Source organism: Ambystoma mexicanum, chromosome 4q, assembly GCF_040938575.1.
Source record: "Ambystoma mexicanum isolate Mex_15411 chromosome 4q, UKY_AmexF1_1, whole genome shotgun sequence".
Taxonomy (NCBI): domain Eukaryota; kingdom Metazoa; phylum Chordata; class Amphibia; order Caudata; family Ambystomatidae; genus Ambystoma; species Ambystoma mexicanum.
Genome location: NC_090928.1, coordinates 59,401,614 through 59,422,254, shown reverse-complemented (window position 1 = coordinate 59,422,254; position 20,641 = coordinate 59,401,614). Strand labels below are relative to the sequence as shown.

The 20,641-nt window shown below is 42.1% G+C and overlaps 1 protein-coding gene across 7 annotated transcripts in view; it reads left to right on the top strand.

The window, feature by feature from the left end:
* LAMA2 (laminin subunit alpha 2) overlaps positions 1-20,641 on the top strand; it is a 3,027,572-nt gene that overhangs the window by 1,652,495 nt on the left and 1,354,436 nt on the right. For all 7 annotated transcript variants that reach the window (XM_069607473.1, XM_069607470.1, XM_069607476.1 and 4 more), the window contains one exon: positions 4,908-5,119. In XM_069607473.1, coding sequence (XP_069463574.1) covers positions 4,908-5,119 — 212 coding nt within the window. The remainder of the gene's footprint in view (positions 1-4,907; positions 5,120-20,641) is intronic.

Genomic DNA, 20,641 nt, shown 5'->3' with positions numbered 1-20,641 from the left:
AGACAGCTTTCAAATTAGGAGACAGATTAAGAGCGACCACAAAATGTTGATCCTTAAATGGTCATGGCCTCAATGGTCTGACAAGTAGTGTAAGGAAAAAGAACTTGAGGGATCTTTGATTCTCAATAATAGTCAAAATATATTCCAATGGTCAGAAGCCTCGTGATGTAGCCTGAATAACTCTCTTTTACAAAGCTACAGTAGATTTAACAACAAAACCGATGAGGAAGATTGTCAATACAGAGCCGTGTCACAGCTCTTTAAAATTCATTCTAATAAAGCTGAGAAAAAGATTTACAAAAACACATGCCCTTACGATGCTTCCATAAAGTAGAGAAAAACTCAGTTTCGATGTGTTAAAAAAATGGCACTAGGCTTAGCTGTAGACTTGAGATTTGCTGCTCTCAAATCCATAAAAACCAAATATAAAAACTGGTTCTGAGCCAAAAGCCTCTCTTTATCAAAAAGATGGGGAAGCCATTGCCAATAAAAAACTCTGCACAAACCTGGGCCTTGCTTAATCAGGCAAACTTCATTTCACAACCTGCAGTGCAAATGAATGGGGTTTCACAATAACAATGGGGGACCCATTTTTCAAATGTATATGCACCCCCAAACCCCATGCTGAAAGAAGACTCAACTCCTCTATTCAAGCGATTTCATTTGCAAATCTCAAAAGATGACATTTATTTTATACAAAAATCCAGTCAATGGAAGGCTCCGGGGCCTGATAGGTAACCAATGCGATGTTTGAACAATACCCAGAAGCTTGGACCTCAATTTTATACAACTTTTTTTACACATTGTACATACAAATCAAATACCAGCATCCTGGCGGCATTCAGTGATTATACCTGTACTCAAGAAGTACGATCATTAATCTCCCAGAAACTACAGACCGATCGACATTCTTGATGCTCCAGGTAAGATTTGTGCCCGCTTTATTTTAAGAGATTTTAATGAGTGGACTATCAGAACAAATCATCGAGACTCATTTCAGAGATGCTTTGTGGCAGGTTTAGGCACTGCCATAAATCTAACTACTTTAACTGCCCTAAAAGCACACTGTTTTAGTCAAGAACAACCCTACTTTTGAGCAAGCTGATGGGAGCTCATTGTCCAACTTCTATCATCACTTTGACCGACTAATTACACTCGTCCACTTCCATCCCTACCTATCGAGGACTCAAGCAGGGGTGCATCCTGCCTCCCCACTTTTTAACTTCTTTATATTAGATCTTAAAGACACATTTTCAGTAATTACAACAGATACCCCCAAATTGGGATCCCGTCCTATTCCGTGGCTGTTATATGCAGACGACCTTGTGTTACTTTCGAAAACTCCAAGAGGACTTCAAAGGATGCTTGATGGGTTGAAATCCTATGCTGATACCAACCATATGCACATAAATCTGGACAAAATAAAAATAATGCAGGGTGGAAAGAGTGCTTCATCAACTAAGAAACAAAACACTTGTACACTGCATTTAAAAAACTGCAGGTAGTGCATCAATATATTTAATTAGGCGTCAATAGAAATGTTCAATCCAATGATAGTTTATATTTGACTAGTGTAGAAACCAAGCTGACTACGGTTATATCGCAGGCCAAAGCTATACTATTTAAATATGGCACATTTTCATACAACCCAGTGCTAGTATGGTATAATCAGAAGGCAGTGCCCATTCTGCTATATGGTGCGGCGAACAAAACACATTTTTCAACAGGTATTTTGGGACAGAATTGAAGGCCGTTTTAGGAGGAGGGTCTTAAATCTCCAACAGTGTGTACCAACAACCATGATACGATTTTTACTAGGGTTGATATCTCTTAATGCAATATATGCATGGAAATTATGTGCACTGTTGAGAAAATGTCTTTTAGTGACAACATAAAACATGCTGCTAGGCACATTGGCTAGATACGTGTTGAACTCTACACATAGGTTTCCGACCAAATGGAAGGCAGCCATATTAGACATTCTTATTGTTGCTGATGTACAGCTAAATCTGCTGTTGACCAATCCTACTCGTGCCAAACTCAAGCTATTTCTTTTTTATTTTATTTTTTTATTTGTGTTTAGCTGAACTAATCAACTTTTACAATTTCATTTATCACACATGGAGATTACAAAATTATACACGTTCTTACAAATAAGTCAAGATTAAAAATTGAAGAAAAATGAAAAACGAACAATAAAATAAGAAGAAAGGGAAAAAAAGAAGAAAATCTTTCTCAGCACTTAGGAACAATAATTTAAAAAGGATAGACAGAGCACAAAACAAGGCCTATTTCAATAAAACAATTTTCTGTTTAAGGCATTTTGAACCAAAATTGATTTGCACAATAATAAAAATAGACCAAAACAATAAAAACAGTTTGATCCTTAATAAGCTTTGTCAACAACTAGTATCAATCAGTTTACAACAATAACTGATTCATCGATAGAGAAGATGTCATTTGTCACATTCATTTTCGAATCATCAAGTTTTAAAGCTCGCAGGAAATTAATCGTACCAATTCTCAAGGATACCAAATGGCCTGAGAATATCATTTCCCACATGTGATCAGGTGATAGTTCTATGTACATCATTAAAGGTTTTTCAAGAAACTGCTTGCGTTGGTTACTTAAATTTTCACATGTTGTTATTAAATGTTTCAAAGTTTCTATTTCACCTGTAGTGTTACAGAACCGACAAAAAGGCGCACTGGGTGCCAATGATTTTCACCTATACCGGATTTGCTTGGTAGGCCATAGGTTAAGGTGCAGGTGCATGAAGTCGGCTCTGTGTTGAGCTGACGGCAAACATTCCAAATATTTTTCCGGTTGACTGTATTTCTTATGTGTAAATGGTTGGTTAGAGAAATCTTGGTACTTCATGCATTTATATCTGGTCTGGACCCAATCTAATTGAAATAATAGGGTCTTTGCTTTGGTAGGAATGTGTAACAAAGTATCAAGAGATATATTAGCGGCAGTTAAAGGTCGCGTGGCGGACAATCGGCATCTCCTGACAAACAAATCATTGGATCCAAACATGTGTCGTGACAGAATGCCTATCAGCAAAGGTGAATCAATCGCCAGCAAGCACTTCCTAAATAGGGCAACGACCTGCCAAATATACTGCGCATATAGTGAGATAATGCCCAGTTCATATCTCATCATAACACCTGGAACACATCCCGGGAGTTTAAGAACTCGTTTCCAAAACCAGAATTCCAACTTGTTCCACTTTGTTTCAACAATAGGGTTTTTTGTTTCAGCACCATATACAATTATGGGAGTTGTTTTCTGCAAGAAAAAGGTCAGGGTAGAAAGAAGGGAAAACTTCCCATATGTACCATCAATAATTGTCGCTTGAGGCATAGATCTATTTAGTTTTAGCTCCAAGCATTGGTGGTGAGGTTTGTCATCTGCTTTGCTTGTTACGGTTACACCCAGATATATGCAATGGTGTACCTGTTCCATTACTTCGCCCTGAAGCGTCCACTTATATTTCTTTCTACCCTGATTATTGTTCTTGTGGCAGGCCATTACTTTAGTGTTTGTCAAATTGATGGTCAGGCAGTTCTCCTCCTAGGCAACTCAAGCTATATCAAGCTGACTGGATCAAAACCCAACAGAGATTGATTTTAAAACAAATGCGTTTGATAACAAGAAATTTCGTACGCCAGCCAGTTATTTATCCACATCTCCATCATCTCAATTTAGAAATGCCTATTTAAGGTTCAGATTTAACCTATGGCATACAAATGGCATGCTGTCCCGTAGAGGCATCATTGATAAGGCCGATAATATATGCCGCTTTTGCAAAAAGGACAAATAAAGAGAAACCCTACAACATTTAATTGCAGAATGCACAATGCTAATACATACACGTAATTGTTATCTGAAGAATTTCTTTGTTGATTTTAGAAAAATGACTTCTGAAACTTTGTGGCTATATGTATTTTGTACAAATCAGATGGCGAGCAGAATAGCAACAGTCACATTTTTAGAAGCACTTGACCTATATGACAAACCATGAAATAACTCGAAGTGATAAAAAAAAAATGATCTAATCAGATATAGTAGTGATTTATATTTTCATACGAGGAACTGGAATTTCGTTTTAGTGACTGTTGATTTAAAACCATTTAGACCTATAAAGCGTGGAATAAAATCAACAAGCTCATTTATATAAACAATTATACATGTCAAATTGGATTAGTGAATAACTGGATAGGGTTGCTCAAGTGGCCTTTATGTGATTGTAACATTGTATTTATTTTACTGATTGAGTCATACTGTTTTGTATATATTGTGCAGTAGGTTTTTTTTTAATTCTGTTTTATGTATCATATTGTATTTTATATTGTGTCTACCAGTATGTTTTATATGTGTCCTACATTTACAAATATGAATTGTAGTACCTATAATGTATATCTAATTAAATTGAAAGGTTGAACTAGAACTAGCCGACACAATTAAAAAAAAAAAATTACATTTTCCTCTGATTCTATAGGTGTTTATTATGTGTCTGGCAGTTAAAATGATGCAGTTGCCGAACACCACATCATAATCAAACTGTGTCTGAAATAATAAGTGCAGAGACTAAGAAATAGGTGGCAAACACCCCCAGAAATTAAGCACTGCATACATTGTGCCCTCCCACTTCAAGAAATCTATTTACTAGCACCGCTGGCAGAATGTCATCTGCTCTCCAGAGTGCAGAGACAAAAAAGCACATGAAAAATGAGATCTGAGAAATGCAAACCATATTCTGCTCATCTGTCTCCAGAAACATGTTTTAGCAAAGTGGGGAGTCTATGCAGAGAATGTGTGACCATTGCAATCTAACTTATGCTTTAAACCAGTGCATGGGAGTTCTGATTAGCTGTCTGATAGATTGGCTCTTTTGCCTTAGGTGTGCGGAAGGCTACTTTGGACAACCCTCTGTGCCCGGCGGTTCATGCCAGAAGTGCCCCTGCAATGACAACCTTGACCTGTCTGTCCCTGGATGCTGTGACAATGTGACGGGAGCCTGCCGTACCTGCAGACCGGGTGTGTCGGGACAACAGTGCAACACGTGCGCCGAAGGCTTCTATGGAGATGCGCTAAGTGCCCGGAATTGCATAGGTATGTACAAGTGACAACTACCAGCCAACCTTACTACTGTGAATTACAAATAAAAAAACATATGCAAGACTAATAAAATGCCTTCAAACCATGAAAGTGTTACTCGCCAAAGTCAGGCGGGGGATTCCGTTCAGTGACTATAACTGAATATGCCATCTTTTTGTGAGGTAACATCTGGGAAGGATGGGGGGACTCTTGGACTCTTGAAGCCAGTACACTGACACATAATGTGAAGAGTTACCTGAAGGTGCTAACGGGATGATCTCATAGGTTGTTTCTCACCTCTTCCAACCTCCTCTATCAGACATTCTCCAAGGTGGGACTTAAGGACTTAAAGACAGATCATCACCAAATGTCAGGATGTCTTGCAGGGAAAGACACTCAGCATTACCTAGACTTTATTGTTTAGCACTGACCCACACTTAGACACATCCATTAGGCACAAGGCCAGAGCGAGCATGCATGGGCATGTTACAAAAGTGTGTTGAATATTGCTACATTTTAAGTTATGCGGCAACACACCATTCCCTTCAAAAGAGAAGCTGTGGGGATACCGCAAAGTGACAATTCTCACCGGTAATCAAGAGACCATTTCTGAAGCTCGAGGTGAAACTGTAGCGGGTGACAGTGAAGGTTATGCCAAATCGGAGTAATGTAATCAAATTTCAGAACTGAGGGACCAATCGAGCATCAATATGCTGAATCACCTTCAAGGAGGAGAGCGAAGAACTGTTCACCTTGAACTATGATTGTGATTGTCAGTCGAGAGCCTGTGGGGGTATTGTATTGTAATTGTAATTGGTTATTTATAACGCACTTAATACCCCGAGGTTTCTAAGCGTGGACCCGGGGATTGAACCTGTGTTGCTCCACGTCATCTTGCTTCCAAGGCAAGCACGTTGCCCCTGAGCTATCTTCCTGAGACGGGAAACTGAGATTGAGTGTGTGCCTTTGCTTTTGAGTGGGAAGATCTATCATCCTCTTTCATTTGCATTGTTTTGCGTGTTGGTTTTCTTTGTTTTCCCACAGTAGTCTTTTACCAATCAATATGTTATGTAAACATTGCACTGTTTGTGGTGGAGACACCCATCACAGGAACAGACCAACACCAGAGGAGCAGTGTGCAGTACCGTCTTCATAATTGTGTTGCTTCCTGCTTGGTAATAAATCCCCACAAAGGTACTGTGAGAAACCTAAGGGTATTCTCACTCCTAAACCCCTTGGATCTTCTATGCAGGTGGCCAGGGAATGGCCATTGCTATTGGATTCAGAACCTGGTTGTGGAGAAGCGGGGAGTATAAGCTGTGTGGAGGGTCCTTGGGGAATGGAAGTTGGTGCCCTTGGGTGAGACATGATATCCCCTTTTGATGTAGTGACCAATGTAACCCTTCTCCCATCTGTTATAAACCTGTTCTCCTCATGCTTCCCCATTGGACACTTGACAGTACTTGGACGAAGAAGAAGCAACTAAGAGCAATGAAGACCGTGCTCTTTCACCATTCTGAACTGGGACGAAGAAGATGCCTGCTAAGAGCTGTGGTCAGGCAGGGCTAATTGAATACTCACACCTGCAGCCTGTCACGGGCTATAGGTGTATTAATGGACACCAGCCCAGCAGTATGAGAGGAGGATGAGGAGGAGGAGGAGGAGTAGGAAACAACGGAGAAGCCTATACGTGGAACAGCAGTAGGAAGGCCATTGCAAGTGTGGCGAGGGAGCTGGGACTTCCTAGCAGGAAACCGAATGTTACGGTGGGAGAGCCTTGTGGAAAGGCTGTCCCTTTTATGTTCGTTCAAGATGCTTGTTACCCTGTGCTAAGACATGAACACAGGGCTGTCTGAGGGGCAGGTGCGACACCCCAGACGTGAAGAACAGAAGGCTGCCTGATCCAGACTACTGTGAAGCCTTTGTACGCTACCAGTGAGTTTCTTTCCATTGGGAAACCCGGTGCACAAGCATTACACTGAGTGAAGCGAGAAATACATTGTATCGGAGTGATCACGTGTTTCAAGAAACACGTTTTCAAAGGTCTCCGGTTCAATACATTGTTTGAATTTGAATGCTTAAGAATACTTTGTATCCGAGTGGTAGTGTGTGGGAGAAAACACATTTTCAAAAGTCTCCAAAGATTAAACATTACTTTCTGAAGAGAATGATGAGCATATTATACCACAGGCTGAATAAAAGGTGTTCTGAATGCAAACCATGTGCTTTCTGGATATCAAACTGAACGAAAATCTTAACAAGTGCAACCCACACCCATTGAAGACTAAACTGAATACATTTGTTGTTTTCTTGAATAACTAACTTAGTTGAAACCACATAAGAAAGCTGAACTGTTACATACTAAGTTCAGAATTAAAAACTGGACTTTAATTTCAAACCAAGCCATTAAATGCTGAATATTAAAAATAAATGCTAATTCTCCTACAAGTGAAAACAATTGATTGGGAACTCTGAATATTGAAACAAAGCTGGAAGATTATTTCAACACAATTTCTACATACAAAGAGGACACAAGAGTGACCACGAACTTTAAAGAGACAAAGGATATTTTTGTGCTGAAACTAAGTCTTGGGAAAGGGAACGCTGAGATTTGCTGCTGGAATAAAAGCCTTGGGAAGGGAACCCTGAGACTTGAACTCTTTATTGACTTTATAGAACTTTGTTACTGGGAACTTGGGGAAGGGAACCCCAAGTACTGATTAAACTACGGTATTCTGAACTGAAGAGAGGTAACTTTGAGACTTTTTGTTGGAACTACTTAATATTCGGGGAAGGGAGCTGAAGGGAAGCTGAGAGCTGGAAGAGACTCAGAACGTTATGTTGGACACTTTTTCTTTTGGTTGCTGACATCTCTACACATTGTGTGCCTTTAGTTGTGAGGGCAGATTCTTCAGTTGAACTCTTAAACTCTTCACCTCAGACTTTGCGTATGGAAATTCCACCTTAGATACAGCAAGTTAGGCCCTTTTCCATTCTGACATTGATGTTAATAAAGGTGTTTTATGTAAATATTGAATCTGTTACCTGTGTCTTACTTCATGATGCCTTCACAGTACTCACCACTAGTGTGAATTGTGTACTACTCTGTGCCTCATGTTTTCTCAGCAGGTCCTGAACCAAGAATGAGAAAGTAAAGGACACCTCTTGTGAAATTGTTGCCAGCAATACGATGGCAGCCATTCCTGCAATGGTTTCTTCCTGTAATGATTTAAAATATTGTTTCTTATTCGACATTCCGTACACCTACATTTAACCCTATGCTTTAAAATAAAGAGCTGGATTCACAGGTATTAATAGCCCACAGCTCAGGCTGGTAAATTAGGCCATTGGAGCAGGTATTGCTAACGCCCAGGCTTTACTGCTTAATTATTCCCTTGCAGAGAGTCGTGGATCCGTGGCATAGCCCTGCCTGGTTTGTCACTGATCGAGACTAGTCAAAACTGTCTTATTCCTGAGCAATGAGAAGCAAGGCAAATTAGATTTTAACGGCATTGGGTGCTGGTGACAGTTCCTCTCAGATCAAGGGGTCATTAAAATGGCTGCCTCACTTGTCAACATTCTGATGGTGTAGCAGAGACTCCCACTGGGAATGATATGTTCAGTGATTTTGCCCTGCTGACAACAACCACCAGTCGCGAGCCTTTCTGCAGTACATGCTGCAAATCTAATTGGGTGTTCTACTGTGGAGCGTTCCTTCTCGGCATGGTAGGAACGTTTCCTAACCGTGCCTGCTTTTGTTATTATTTCCTTATAAACATGCCCACTGCCAGGTGCCGTGGCTGTTCTCTGCTTCGGTTTCACACACTCTCTATGATGCATAATGCTGCTTTATTTCCACTTTAATCGTCCTCCCACTCCCACGTCAACTTCTCAGCACAGCAGAAAAATTAATTTGGCATTCTTTTAAATGCTATTGTTTCCGCGCCAAAAAGCCTCCCTGCACACTGCAGCATTGGACAATCCCAGCAGATTCAAAAAGAGAATTTCGATGAAAGTGCAGAACAACACAAATATGTATGCTTAGTTTTTATGTTTTATTAGAACTTTTGCAGTTCCTGGACAAGTTTGTTAAATAATTCCGGATCTGTAACTCCAGAGGCCCTGCCCACAACTTGTCTTTTTTTGTTGTTGTATCTGAGAGTGGCATTGTCATCCCACTTTGCCTGAGCTGCTTAGCAAACGCATTGACATGTGTGAAGAAATCTTGTGGTGCCACTACTACAGACAGAAGTGGCACAGCCACACAACAGTTGCTGCTCAGGAAAGGTGGTGGCAACAGTTTGCAGGTAGGTAAATTGAATACATGAGTTAATGGTTGCCAGGGGAGTTGGATGGCGGCTATTACAAGCTGGCCCTACCTCGGCTCTCACCCTCCACCATCACATCTGCCAAACATCAAATCAAGCATCAATTTCCGTCCCTCACTATAATGTGACATTAAGTGAAACAGAAATGTGACAACTAGCATTAGTGTTGCTGGCCACTCTACCCGCTGAATAGGTGTAGGTGGCAGCCATCTTTTGCTGTTGAAATTGAAATCTCTGTGCTTCACACAGAGAGTATGTGCTTTCAACAGGTGTAGGTCCATTTGAGATATAACGATAATTAATCTTTAGTGGTGCACACAGCCTCAACAAGCAAGCGCTGGCGCTAGATGAATGGTAGATGAATTAGCATACTTGTTTATGACTTAACGAAGACGCCATTGCAATACAATGCGCACCGTCCTTTTCATGGCCTAACATCTGCCTTTAAAATTGTGTTTAAAAAATAATGTATTGTCTCTAATAAGAGGTTTGACATGTTGTGAGTACAGTACAAATAGGAGTGGTCGGCAGACATGGATAAGCATAGTATATGTAATCGATTACCCGTGAACCGTATATACGCATTGGTTTGTCAAGCCAAGTAGGAATATGAGCGACAGGGAAGTGCAGAACTGCTGGGCCTGGTCATTTAGTGCCTTTTTTACTATGTTTCTTAAGATTGAACAGCCTTTGACCCCAAAGGTATCACTAGAGGTAGTAGATTCACTCCATTGTCGATGGTGATGTCACTGTCACCTTTTATGTACGTGCAACAACCTGATATGGTGGAGCATAGAAGATGTAACAAATAGGTCTGACATGATATTGTGATTTTCATTTATATTGCGCTCGTACACAAGTGTTTCAGAGCGTGAACAAGTGTTTCAGAGCGCAATGCGCTCGTACACAAGTGTTTCAGAGCGCGAACAAGTGTTTCGGAGCGCGATGTAATGCTGTTCCACCTACTTCAGTAATACACTTAGGGCCGATTCATGGAATATTTGCCCGGTTCAAAGTGAATTTGCACTGCTGAAAAGTGACTTTGCACTGCATGGCACAAACCCTGATTCATGGAACTGTGTAAAAGTGTATTTTTGCCGTGCAAAGTCCGGGAAAAGTCATTTTGTACTGTAAGAATGACTGTGCACTGACTTTGCCCAGACTTTGCACTGCAAAGATACACTTTTACACAGTTCCATGAATCAGGGTTTGTGTCGGCAGTGCAAAGTCACTTTTTAGCAGTGCAAATTCACTTAGAACCGGGCAAATATTCCATGAATCGGGCCCAAAGTATACTAGCATATTTTTATATACAGCTTTGTGCTTTATCCCTCCCACTTCTAATCCTGTAATACTAGATGCTAATGTTGCCCGATTTAATGACACTCAATTTATTTACTTGGGATGGGTGAAAGGCTAAGCTCATCCTGCCTGGTTTTAATCCAACCACTTGTGGCCATAAAACAGACGTCTGATGCGAGCACTTAAGTCACTGACCTCTCTTTTTCCAGAGGTAACGAGGCCAAGGATGTCTGCATCCACAAAACTTACGCCCACAGTGACCATGGCGACTTCCTACTCAATCAGATAGGAAATGTAAGAGAGAAAGTTCTAAGGGGCCGCTCTGTTGCTGCGTCCCTGTATTGCTCCCTGTCTCCCTCCATGGGTCAGCTGTGTTTTGCCTTTCCCCCTGATGAGCTTTAATCACCAGATCTAGGCAATGACTCAATCCTTGACCTGCACCTCTGAGCACCAACTAATGAGGGCCACGGTTTGCCATTGCTGCACAACAACACCTGATTAGTTGTGAGGAGCCCACCCTGTTTGGTGGCAGTTTCAATCCATTTCGAGGAGTACACTGCAGCTCCTCCTCCTCGCCCCCTATGAACAAGGCAGTCTTCAGGATCTACAGCTGGATATTTCTGTCATGGTGAGGTGTGCATGTTTCATGTGCGTCTCAATATGGTCATGCCTTCCTGCTACCGGGAGATCCAGGCAGTGTGAGCGGAATGTCTGGACACTTGGCCGATCGCCTCCTCATGGACGGTAGCTACATTGCGTCCAATTTTTAAACAGTGGGATCCACAGATCCCAGCTTGTTACCAACCAATCTCGATACTAAATGTTATCAAGCACTTTGGTAGGGTACTATATAATAAACCTTAGGCTTGATCACGTAATACCTATTCCATCTCTGACATCCATTTTGGATTCCACGATGGTTTGGGACTACAGAGAAGCCAATACATATATATTTATTAACTAGTATGTTCTGTATAGGTTAGAAGTCACCAAACAACTTGGCATTTATGATCCTTTGGAGTACCTTTGATTTGTCAAAAGAGGTTTTCTCTGGTTATTACTGCAAAAGAAAGGTCTTCCTAATTAGAAATACTTTGGGCCTTTCACACTGACCTAACAATAAGAATTTGCTATAAGAATTTTCTATGGATGATCTGGAGAACCCATTCCATTCAGATAAAGGAGTTAGACGAGGGTGACTACTTGCCCCTTGCCTTTTAATATTTATTTTAACAATCCTGAGCGCAAGCGGGTGGATAGGCACGACGTTCCTAGTACAGCAGCGTGCCCATACTTGACATTACTCTTTGCGGGTGATGTTGTGCTGTTGGCCCGGCGTACACCAAGTGCCTTGCAAGTTTCGATCGATAGGTTCACTGATTTTATGGATAGTTGGGGCTTATCAATCAACATTTAAAAATCTAAAGCATTGGAATTGTGTCTTAGAAAATGTTCCTATAGATTTCCTACTTGCAAAGGGGAGAAATTGGAGTGGGGAGAAACATATGAATGTTTAGGAATTTCATTCACCCATGCTTGAATTGGTACAATCAATCTGTAAAGGCAGCTGGCAGCATGAAGCAGATAAACTCTGACAGGTTCCCTGTTGCACAAACCACGAGTAGTATGCCAACGGAAGCAGCCATTCAGGGCTTTCCGAGTTTAGCATCAATAGCAAATACATTTCTCCACAAATATTTGTAGGTTATCACAGTAAACTCCAACTCGTATTATTCATAGAGAAGTGGGCATTTTATATGTGGAAGATGTGCTAAGATTGCAGACCCCTCCGTTACGGTGTTCGGCACCGTGGTGGCTCCACGCGACTTTGACAAGGGGTTTGATTGAGGACATTTTAAATAGTGAGGAAGTGAGTATACTTGATTGGATAAAATGCATTTGAGAAGAACTTCGTGAACTAGGATTAGTATCCTAGTTTTTAAATCCCAGAATTGTGGCAGAAATTCTAAACATTCAATTAAATTGTGTTTCTGTGACAAAATGTAACACGGATAGAGACAGCCAAGAATTACAGAAACATATGGTGAGGAAATACTAAACAAGCCTTGGTATTGAATCATACCTTATCTTGATCTTGATTAAAAACACGTTTGCGGGCAGACTGCTGACGAAGTTAGGTTTGATCAATTGCCAATAAATGTGGCTATGTCTGGTTGGAATGGCCGTTCTTCAGCAGATAAGTATTGTGCATGGAACCGAATGCGTTCGAAGATTTTGAGCATTTTATGCTTTTCTGTAACAGCTTTAATGAAATTCTCTGCAGCTCTCTGGTACCGGTTTAAAGAAAATAATACTTTACTCAATGTCATCCGGCTGTAATGCCTTTACTGATGTTGAATTAGCTTTTAGTGGGTCACATTTTTGAAATATATATGATTGGAATTCGTAAAATAAGGTCACGTTCTGGTTGTATGCTTTGTAATTGGAATTCAATGATTCCCTTCACATTCAAGTTTTCATTTGTGTTTTATTATTTTTGTTTTATTCATGTGTCTGATATTTGTATTGCTCTTTTTTGCTGTGTTTAAGGAAATGTATTGTTTTCGAAATAAAGATTGATTGAATTGATTGAATCCGGCCTAGGAAGCACATGCAAGTTCAATGTAGGGGCCACTGCTAACTCAGGATATACAGCTCACTGACTGAGCTTTGGACTTTTATCCTCAAAACCTTCCCCCCATGATTATAGAGGGCTTGCTCCAGTTACGTGCATGTGCATTGAAGAAGAAGCCTGCACTAAATACAGAGTCAGGAATTAAAAAACAGAATTTTATTTTATTTTTATTTATTTTATTGGTCACTTATTAGGCGCTTATACAATTAGAAAAAAGGTTTTAAAGCGCCCACAGGGCAATCAGGGTGGGGACAGGTGAGGTAGACAATGAATTACAGCAAGGATAAATAATTGCATTAAAAGTACAAATAAATAATGAGAATAAAGGGAAGGGCAGACAAACCTACTATGCCTTGTGAGTGTTCAGTATGTGCAAGTGCAGAGGGGGAGAGGGGAGAGGGATAAGGGGCTTTGATGCTCATGGAGACGTGCAGGGAAGCTCTGCCCAACATCTTGGGGAACCAGACTGCCCACTGCCAGAGTGAGACATAGCCTAGACAAAGGCTCACTTCACTTGAGTGAGCTGTACCAGCCAGGATGCTCTCCTCAAGTGTCACGCCCCCAAAGACTTGCCAGCTCATGGCAAGGGTATAGCCCTGCTGCTGGTAGATAGAACCCAAGAACAAGGGCAATCCATAGCTCGACAAAGTCCTGCCCATATAATTATCCTATAAGCCTGCTTTCTACCTGCCACCTTTACAGGGTGCCTGCACTGCAAAAAGTGCCTCCTGACCAGTGCTCTATAACTGGGCCCCATCTGCACAATGTCACCAGGGTACGGGACCCACGCCCGCGTGGACCAGAAGTGTATGTAATGAAGCTCATCCTCACCAAACAGTACACAGAGGCCACTCAGCAAGTATGATCTCAGAAATTCCTGTCTGCAGTACTGCCAATGTGTTCATCCATCAGGCACCCGCAAGACAACAGCCCATGCCCCTAACAGAGCTGAGAGCGACATTTCTGCGGCTTCAGCTGAAAACAGCTGAAGACAGCCGCCAATGAGGTTACAACACAGGAATGGTCAGCTTTCCCTCAGGGCTACTGTCACAATGTGAGATCCACGAAGCTATGTATACCTCTGTCCCCAAGTACCAGTCAGGGAGAGAGAAAATCACTCGCTGACCGATTATTGGGACCACAGGTGGTAGGGACAGGAAAACAGATCCCAGGTGGCTGCAAGAGAAGGACAGGGTTAATAAGAAAATGCAATAAGTACAGAGGCTAGTGATACTATATAATTATTGACACCTACTAGTGGGAAGACTGCTGTTAATTCTTCTACCTAGATGTCCCCCCTGGGAATGGAAGTGGTGGTAAGGTTCAACCAGGGTCCACCTGTGAGTTCTTTAATCTTGTAGGCAAAACTGGAGTTCATGAATGTCCAAAGAGTCTAAGATGACCAAATCCAAATGGTCAGCAAAAGCAATCCAGTAACCAAGTCCAAAGTTCATAAAGCCATGAAGGAAACAAACCAAGTTATCCAAATGCAGAAGGTTAATCCAAGGCAATCCAAATTCACAAAAAACGGTCAAAAAATCCCCAAAACGGTTTCTAAGATGCAAAAACTGGTTCAGGTGCAGTAACTGGCAATGCGTTGATAGAACAGCTGAGAAGCGTATGACTATGGGAGTGCGGTGCTTTTATGCAGGGTTTCCTGGTCATGTGACATTTGCCTAAACTGCCCTTGATTGGTCCTGCCGTGCATCACGTGACCCGGGTGTATGTGTAGTGTTGTCATACTACGCGCGTGGTCATGTGAGCGGGCAGTACGTCCGAGGGTCCACCGGGACCACAAGGGCCATTGCCGTCCCCACCCGCCCTGCTGTCCCAAGCACTGTGACGTTGGCGTTGCTGTATGGCGCTGAGCTGCAGACGGCAGCGGTGACCTGCGCCCCCCCTGGCTTGGCACAGCACCACCTGAAGGCGGCATGCGTCTATGCCGTAGCTGGGCCGGGCCCTCCATGCCCGGTTGCCACAAGGTAGGTGTGGGTGGGATCGTGGGTAATTGCATGACAGGTACCCACTAAGTGCATATCTCCCATCTACTATGATCTCATAGTTAGCCCATCCCTGACAGTTAGTGGTTCCATGTCAATTTGCAGAACAACATTTCTTCGAGGTGATTTACATTTACTTCGAAGTGATTACTTCAACAATTTTCTTTGATTTTTCTTTTTAATTTGGGGGGTTCTCCCATGCCTCCCTTCTCATTCATTACAGCCCCTACCTCAAACCCCTCCCCGCCCCATTTGTACACAATAACCCACAACTACACATATATATATATATATATATATCTGTATATATAAATTTTTTTTTTCAATTAAAAAAGTTGCTAAAGGGACGTTATGGTTAAGTTGAACTAATAAAAACCTATGCAATTAAATGAAAAAACGTTGTTAAAGGGATGTTATGGTTACAAGTAAAATTGAAAAACCTCAAGGGGTTGTGTTTATAATGTTGGTTACATGATGTCAGGGGTGATTGTGTAATGTTAGACATGTAAGAACTAGCTAACGAGTGGGCCAGATATGTGATGTCATCAGTGACATTTGTGATATCATCTTCGATGTCCTGAGTGTTAGACTTAGCAGTGCACGGTGGTGACCCGAGTTATGGTTGCATAGCTTACCATAACTGGTGAATTTCGGAGGTTTTTCGGTGTTACTTGTAACCATAATGTCCCTTTTACAATGTTTTTTCATTGAATTTCATAGGATTTCATTATTGCAACCTAACCATAAAGTCCCTTTACCAAAGTCTTTTTATTGAATTTCATAGGTTTTTATTAGTGCAACTTAACCATAAAGTCCCTTTAACCAAGTCTTTTCAATGAATTTCATAGGTTTTTATTAGTGCAACCTAACCATAACGACCCTTTAACAAAGTTTTTTCATTGAATTTCATAGGATTGTATTAGTGCAACTTAACCATAAAGTCCCTTTAACAGAGTTTTTTCAGTGAATTGTATAGGTTTTTATTGGTGCAACTTAACCATAAAGCCTCTTTAACAAAGTTTTTTCAGAGAATTCCATGGGGTTTTACCAGTGCATGCTATTTTCCTACAACCTACTAATATCATACTTACCCTAATATAGCAACCTTTTTGTCCAATCTACAATGTTTCACCTTAAAATGTTTCCACTGTTTTTGCTTCCGTCGACGTCCGAGAACGTCTGACATCATTGTGGACCTTCTGGACACTGCCAGGTGACCATGCGATTGCGCGCAAAGATGACGTGTCCATGAACGCGTCTGCACTTCGTGTTCGGGTCCTTGCTTCAAGAACAGTTCAGAACTGCATTTTCTACTGATCTAGGAACTTTCAACTCAAAATTTACCCTGGCACAGCTCCTACACCTATTCCTACTCTTTCATTAAAAATCTAGTACAAAGCACATACTCGAAGAATATTAGCAAAACTGCTATTTATCTTAAAAATGGCATCAGCTATTGCCATCCCTCCTCCTAAAGAGCCCCAACGACCACCAGCTCGAGGACCCACACAACAAAAAAAGTGCAGTATTTCCAAAGACAATGAAGAGGAACAAGAAGATGAGGTAGAGGAAGTGCCTACCTCTAGCTCCCAGAGAGAATCATGGGTGTGGCAGTTATTTACCACTGTAGGGAATGTATCTAAGGCTAAAGCTAAAAAAGTGAAATGTACAGAGTGCAATGTGCCGCCACACCAAATCCAACTACTGCAATACTCTTCGAAAGATTATTCCTTTCTTAGCAAGTAGTAGGCTGTCTTCCTCCACATCATCTTCCTCAACCAATGCTGTAACCACACAGCCTACTTCTGTCAGACACACAATCCCACCAGATACCTCGCAAGCAATAAAAGAGGATGTTGATCCATATCATTGGAAGACAACAGTCCTCTGTATATACTGCAACACACCACTCTGCAGGGGGAAGCAATTTTGATGTGTGTTTGAAGCTGTAATCAAGGAGCATGAGAAACACTGCCCACTACCTTAGAAGTAACACACGCGCAGCATCTTCCCCTGTCCACCTACCCCTCCATATTAGTGTTTGGTGTCTCTTCCCTCATTTCCCTCCTCACCTTACGTTCTAACCTCTCCTGCAAACACATTTTATTTTAAAAACAACAAAAGAAAGGTTCCCTTTGCAACCACCTTTCAGTTATTTAATAGAACTAAAAAAATTCTTACAGACTCCATCTACTTTACATTTCCCAGGGACCGGAACAGAGGATAATGGCCCGGCAACCCAAGCAAAGTGTGTCTGTGTGCGCCCTGATGCCTGCAGGCTTTGGCGCATTATAAATAAATAAACAAATAACGAGGGCTCTGGACCATTATCCTCCATGTTACGCTCACCTGGACCCCACAGGGGTGTCGATAGGACCCAGACAGCTGCGGTCTCCTTCAACGTGATGCGTAGTGCAGAGATGACTGTCTGGACCAGCCCGCCTAATCTTGTCTGCTGGACCTCAAGAAGTATTTTCCTTATGTTCGTAAAAGATGAGCTCTCCATCCTACGTGTCTTGCAGGGGCGCGTAGATACCAGTTACTTCACTGGTTTGAAGGCGTTGGGAGAGTTCGGTAAGTATTGACTCTGAAGTCCCTGGCGGGATTGGTAATTATCAAGTTCAAAGAGTTCAATGTGCCCGATGTTCACTCTTGTCCCCTTCCTTCCTTAAGTTGCAACTGAGTTCGTGAGAAGAAGGTCTCGTAGCTGCTGCTGGCGTTCAGGTAAGAGTCTGTGTTACCCAACGCTCTCCGGTAACTATTGCATGTGTTAACCTGTTGTTTTTCTCCCTCTTTACAGATGTGGCATATGAAAATGTGGAGAGTTATGGAATAATACCGCCGGTGGTAAATCAGGTAAGTCTATGGTGGTAAGAGGTTGTATTTGTTGATTCCCTTGGCTCATCTTGTTTTTTCTGCGTCCCCTAGGTGCCGGATTACGCTGAAGAAATGATGGAGACAGTGCCGGATCGAAAGATGCTGTGAGAACTGGTGAGTATGGCACCGTGCTGGAGCTGGCGAAGCGACGCGTACAGGACTGATGTATTTTCCAGGTCCGGAGATGAAATGGTTCCGGAATTAGGTGAGGAATTTGAAATAAGTTCATTTTCTAACCTTGCCCTTTTCTTCTTCTTTATTCTAGGAGCTCTGGATTCGAGGCGGGCGTGGCAGAAGACTGGATGCTGGCTGCAGGCACGCGGGCGTGGCAGAAGACTGGATGCTGACTGCAGGCACGGTGAGCATCACGCTGCTGGATGCAGAATAATGCGAAGCATGTGCTGCTGTTCGGGTGTGGTTTAAATAGCCTCCAAAGTAGTTCCAGGTAAGAAGTTTGCTACAGCCACGCCCGAGTAAAAAATAGTCCCTGTAACAAAATAGTCCCATCCAGGCCTCATGTAGGCTTGGACTCTTTTGCAGCATGGTCTGCATCAGGTAAGTAAAGTCTGTGAGCCTGGGGCCTATGGCGCCAGGACTGATTTCTATGATGAGCATGGCACCTAAGGCGCCAGGACTGAATCCAGACAGCCCCTAGCCGGGGCTGCTGAGGTTTAAACAAATGTCTGGATGCCTGCTCCCGGAGCTGAGGGCCTTGATTCTGATGCCCAGGGGTAGGCATCATGACAGCACTCCCCCCCAAGGCCCCTCCTAAAGTTGTTCTTCCCCCTGGCCCCGGTTTGTCTGGGAAGTTCCGATGGAATCTTTTCACCAACCGAGGTGCATGAAAGTGGTCGCTAGGCTCCCATGATCTTTCTTGTGGTCCGTAGCCCTTCCAATCGAAAAAATAAAAAAGTTTTGATTTAATCATCTTGGAGTCCAGGATATTTTTCACCTCGAATTCAGGTTCTCCATCTATCAAGATGGGATCAGATGGTTTGGTTAATCTTGTCCCTGGTTGAACTGGTTTTAGAAGTGAAACATGAAAGACAGGATGAATTTGCATATTAGAGGGTAATTCCAATTTGACGGCCACCGGGTTGATAATGGCCTTAATGGTGTAAGGTCCCAAATATCTAGGATTAAAAGTCTGAGTTACTTTCAGAGGTATATGTTTTGTAGCCAGCCAAACTTGATCCCCAATCTGGTATTGTGGAGTTTCACTTCTATGTTGATCAGCATTTTTCTTGTATTTCTCTTTTGCTTGTTTCAAATGTTCTGTGGCTTCCTTAAAGGCTTGTGTAATAGTAGAGTGCAAATGACTAACTGCGGGCATTTCTAAGTGCTGAGGCAAATTGAGTTCTGAGGTTCGAGGGTGATCTCCATATATGGTATAAAAAGGGCTTTTTCCGGTTCCTGAATGTACAGAGTTATTGTATGCGTACTCGGAAATCCATAAAATATCTTTCCAATTGCTTTCGGTCTGGTGTACCATGCAGCGTAGGTACTGTTCAAGGGTCTGGTTGGTCCTTTCCGTCTGACCATCGGTCTGGGGATGGTGACTTGTTGATAGCCTCACGTCGATTTGTGCCAGTTGACAACATTTCTTCCAAAAAGGCAAGATAAATTGACTACCTCGGTCAGAAACCAATACGGAAGGGAATCCGTGTAATCGAACAATGTTTTCGAGGAACTCCTTGGCCAGAATCGAAGCAGAAGGTAACCCCTTTAAAGGAATAAAGTGGGCCATCTTGGAAAAAAGATCCACAATAACTAGGATGGTGTTAACTCCATTACATGGAGGTAGATCTGTAATAAAGTCTAAAGACAAGGTGTGCCATGGTGTAGGTGGAATATCCAAAGGTTGTAAAAGGCCAGCAGGTTTTTTCTTCTGGCTTTTGTTTTGGGCGCAAATGCCACAAGACATCACAAATTACTTTACATATTTTCGCCAAGTGGGCCACCAGAACTGTCTCTTAATTTTCGCTTCAGTTTTTGCGATACCTGGGTGCCCTTCCATAAGGGTGTCATGGTAATTGGAGATGACTAGTTCTTGTATTTCCTTGTGTGGTAGAAATAGTCGTCCTTGATAGTAAGGTAGGTCATTGACGACTGAGTAGTCCGGGCCTTTCTTTACCCAGTCCTGCAGGGTTGCTGGATCGAAGAGTTGTTGGATTTTTGAATGAATATCTTCTAGTTTCTGTAGAGTAGTTATCCCAAGAATTCTTTGTTCGGGAATTATTGGCACCAGTTCCGGATTTGCATATGCTTCTCCCATCCCTATTCGGGATAAGGCATCTGCTTTGCCATTTTTGCAGCCTGGTCGATAAGTGATCACAAAATCGAATTCGGCAAAGAACAATGCCCATCGAAGTTTTCGAGATGATTGGGCTTTGGC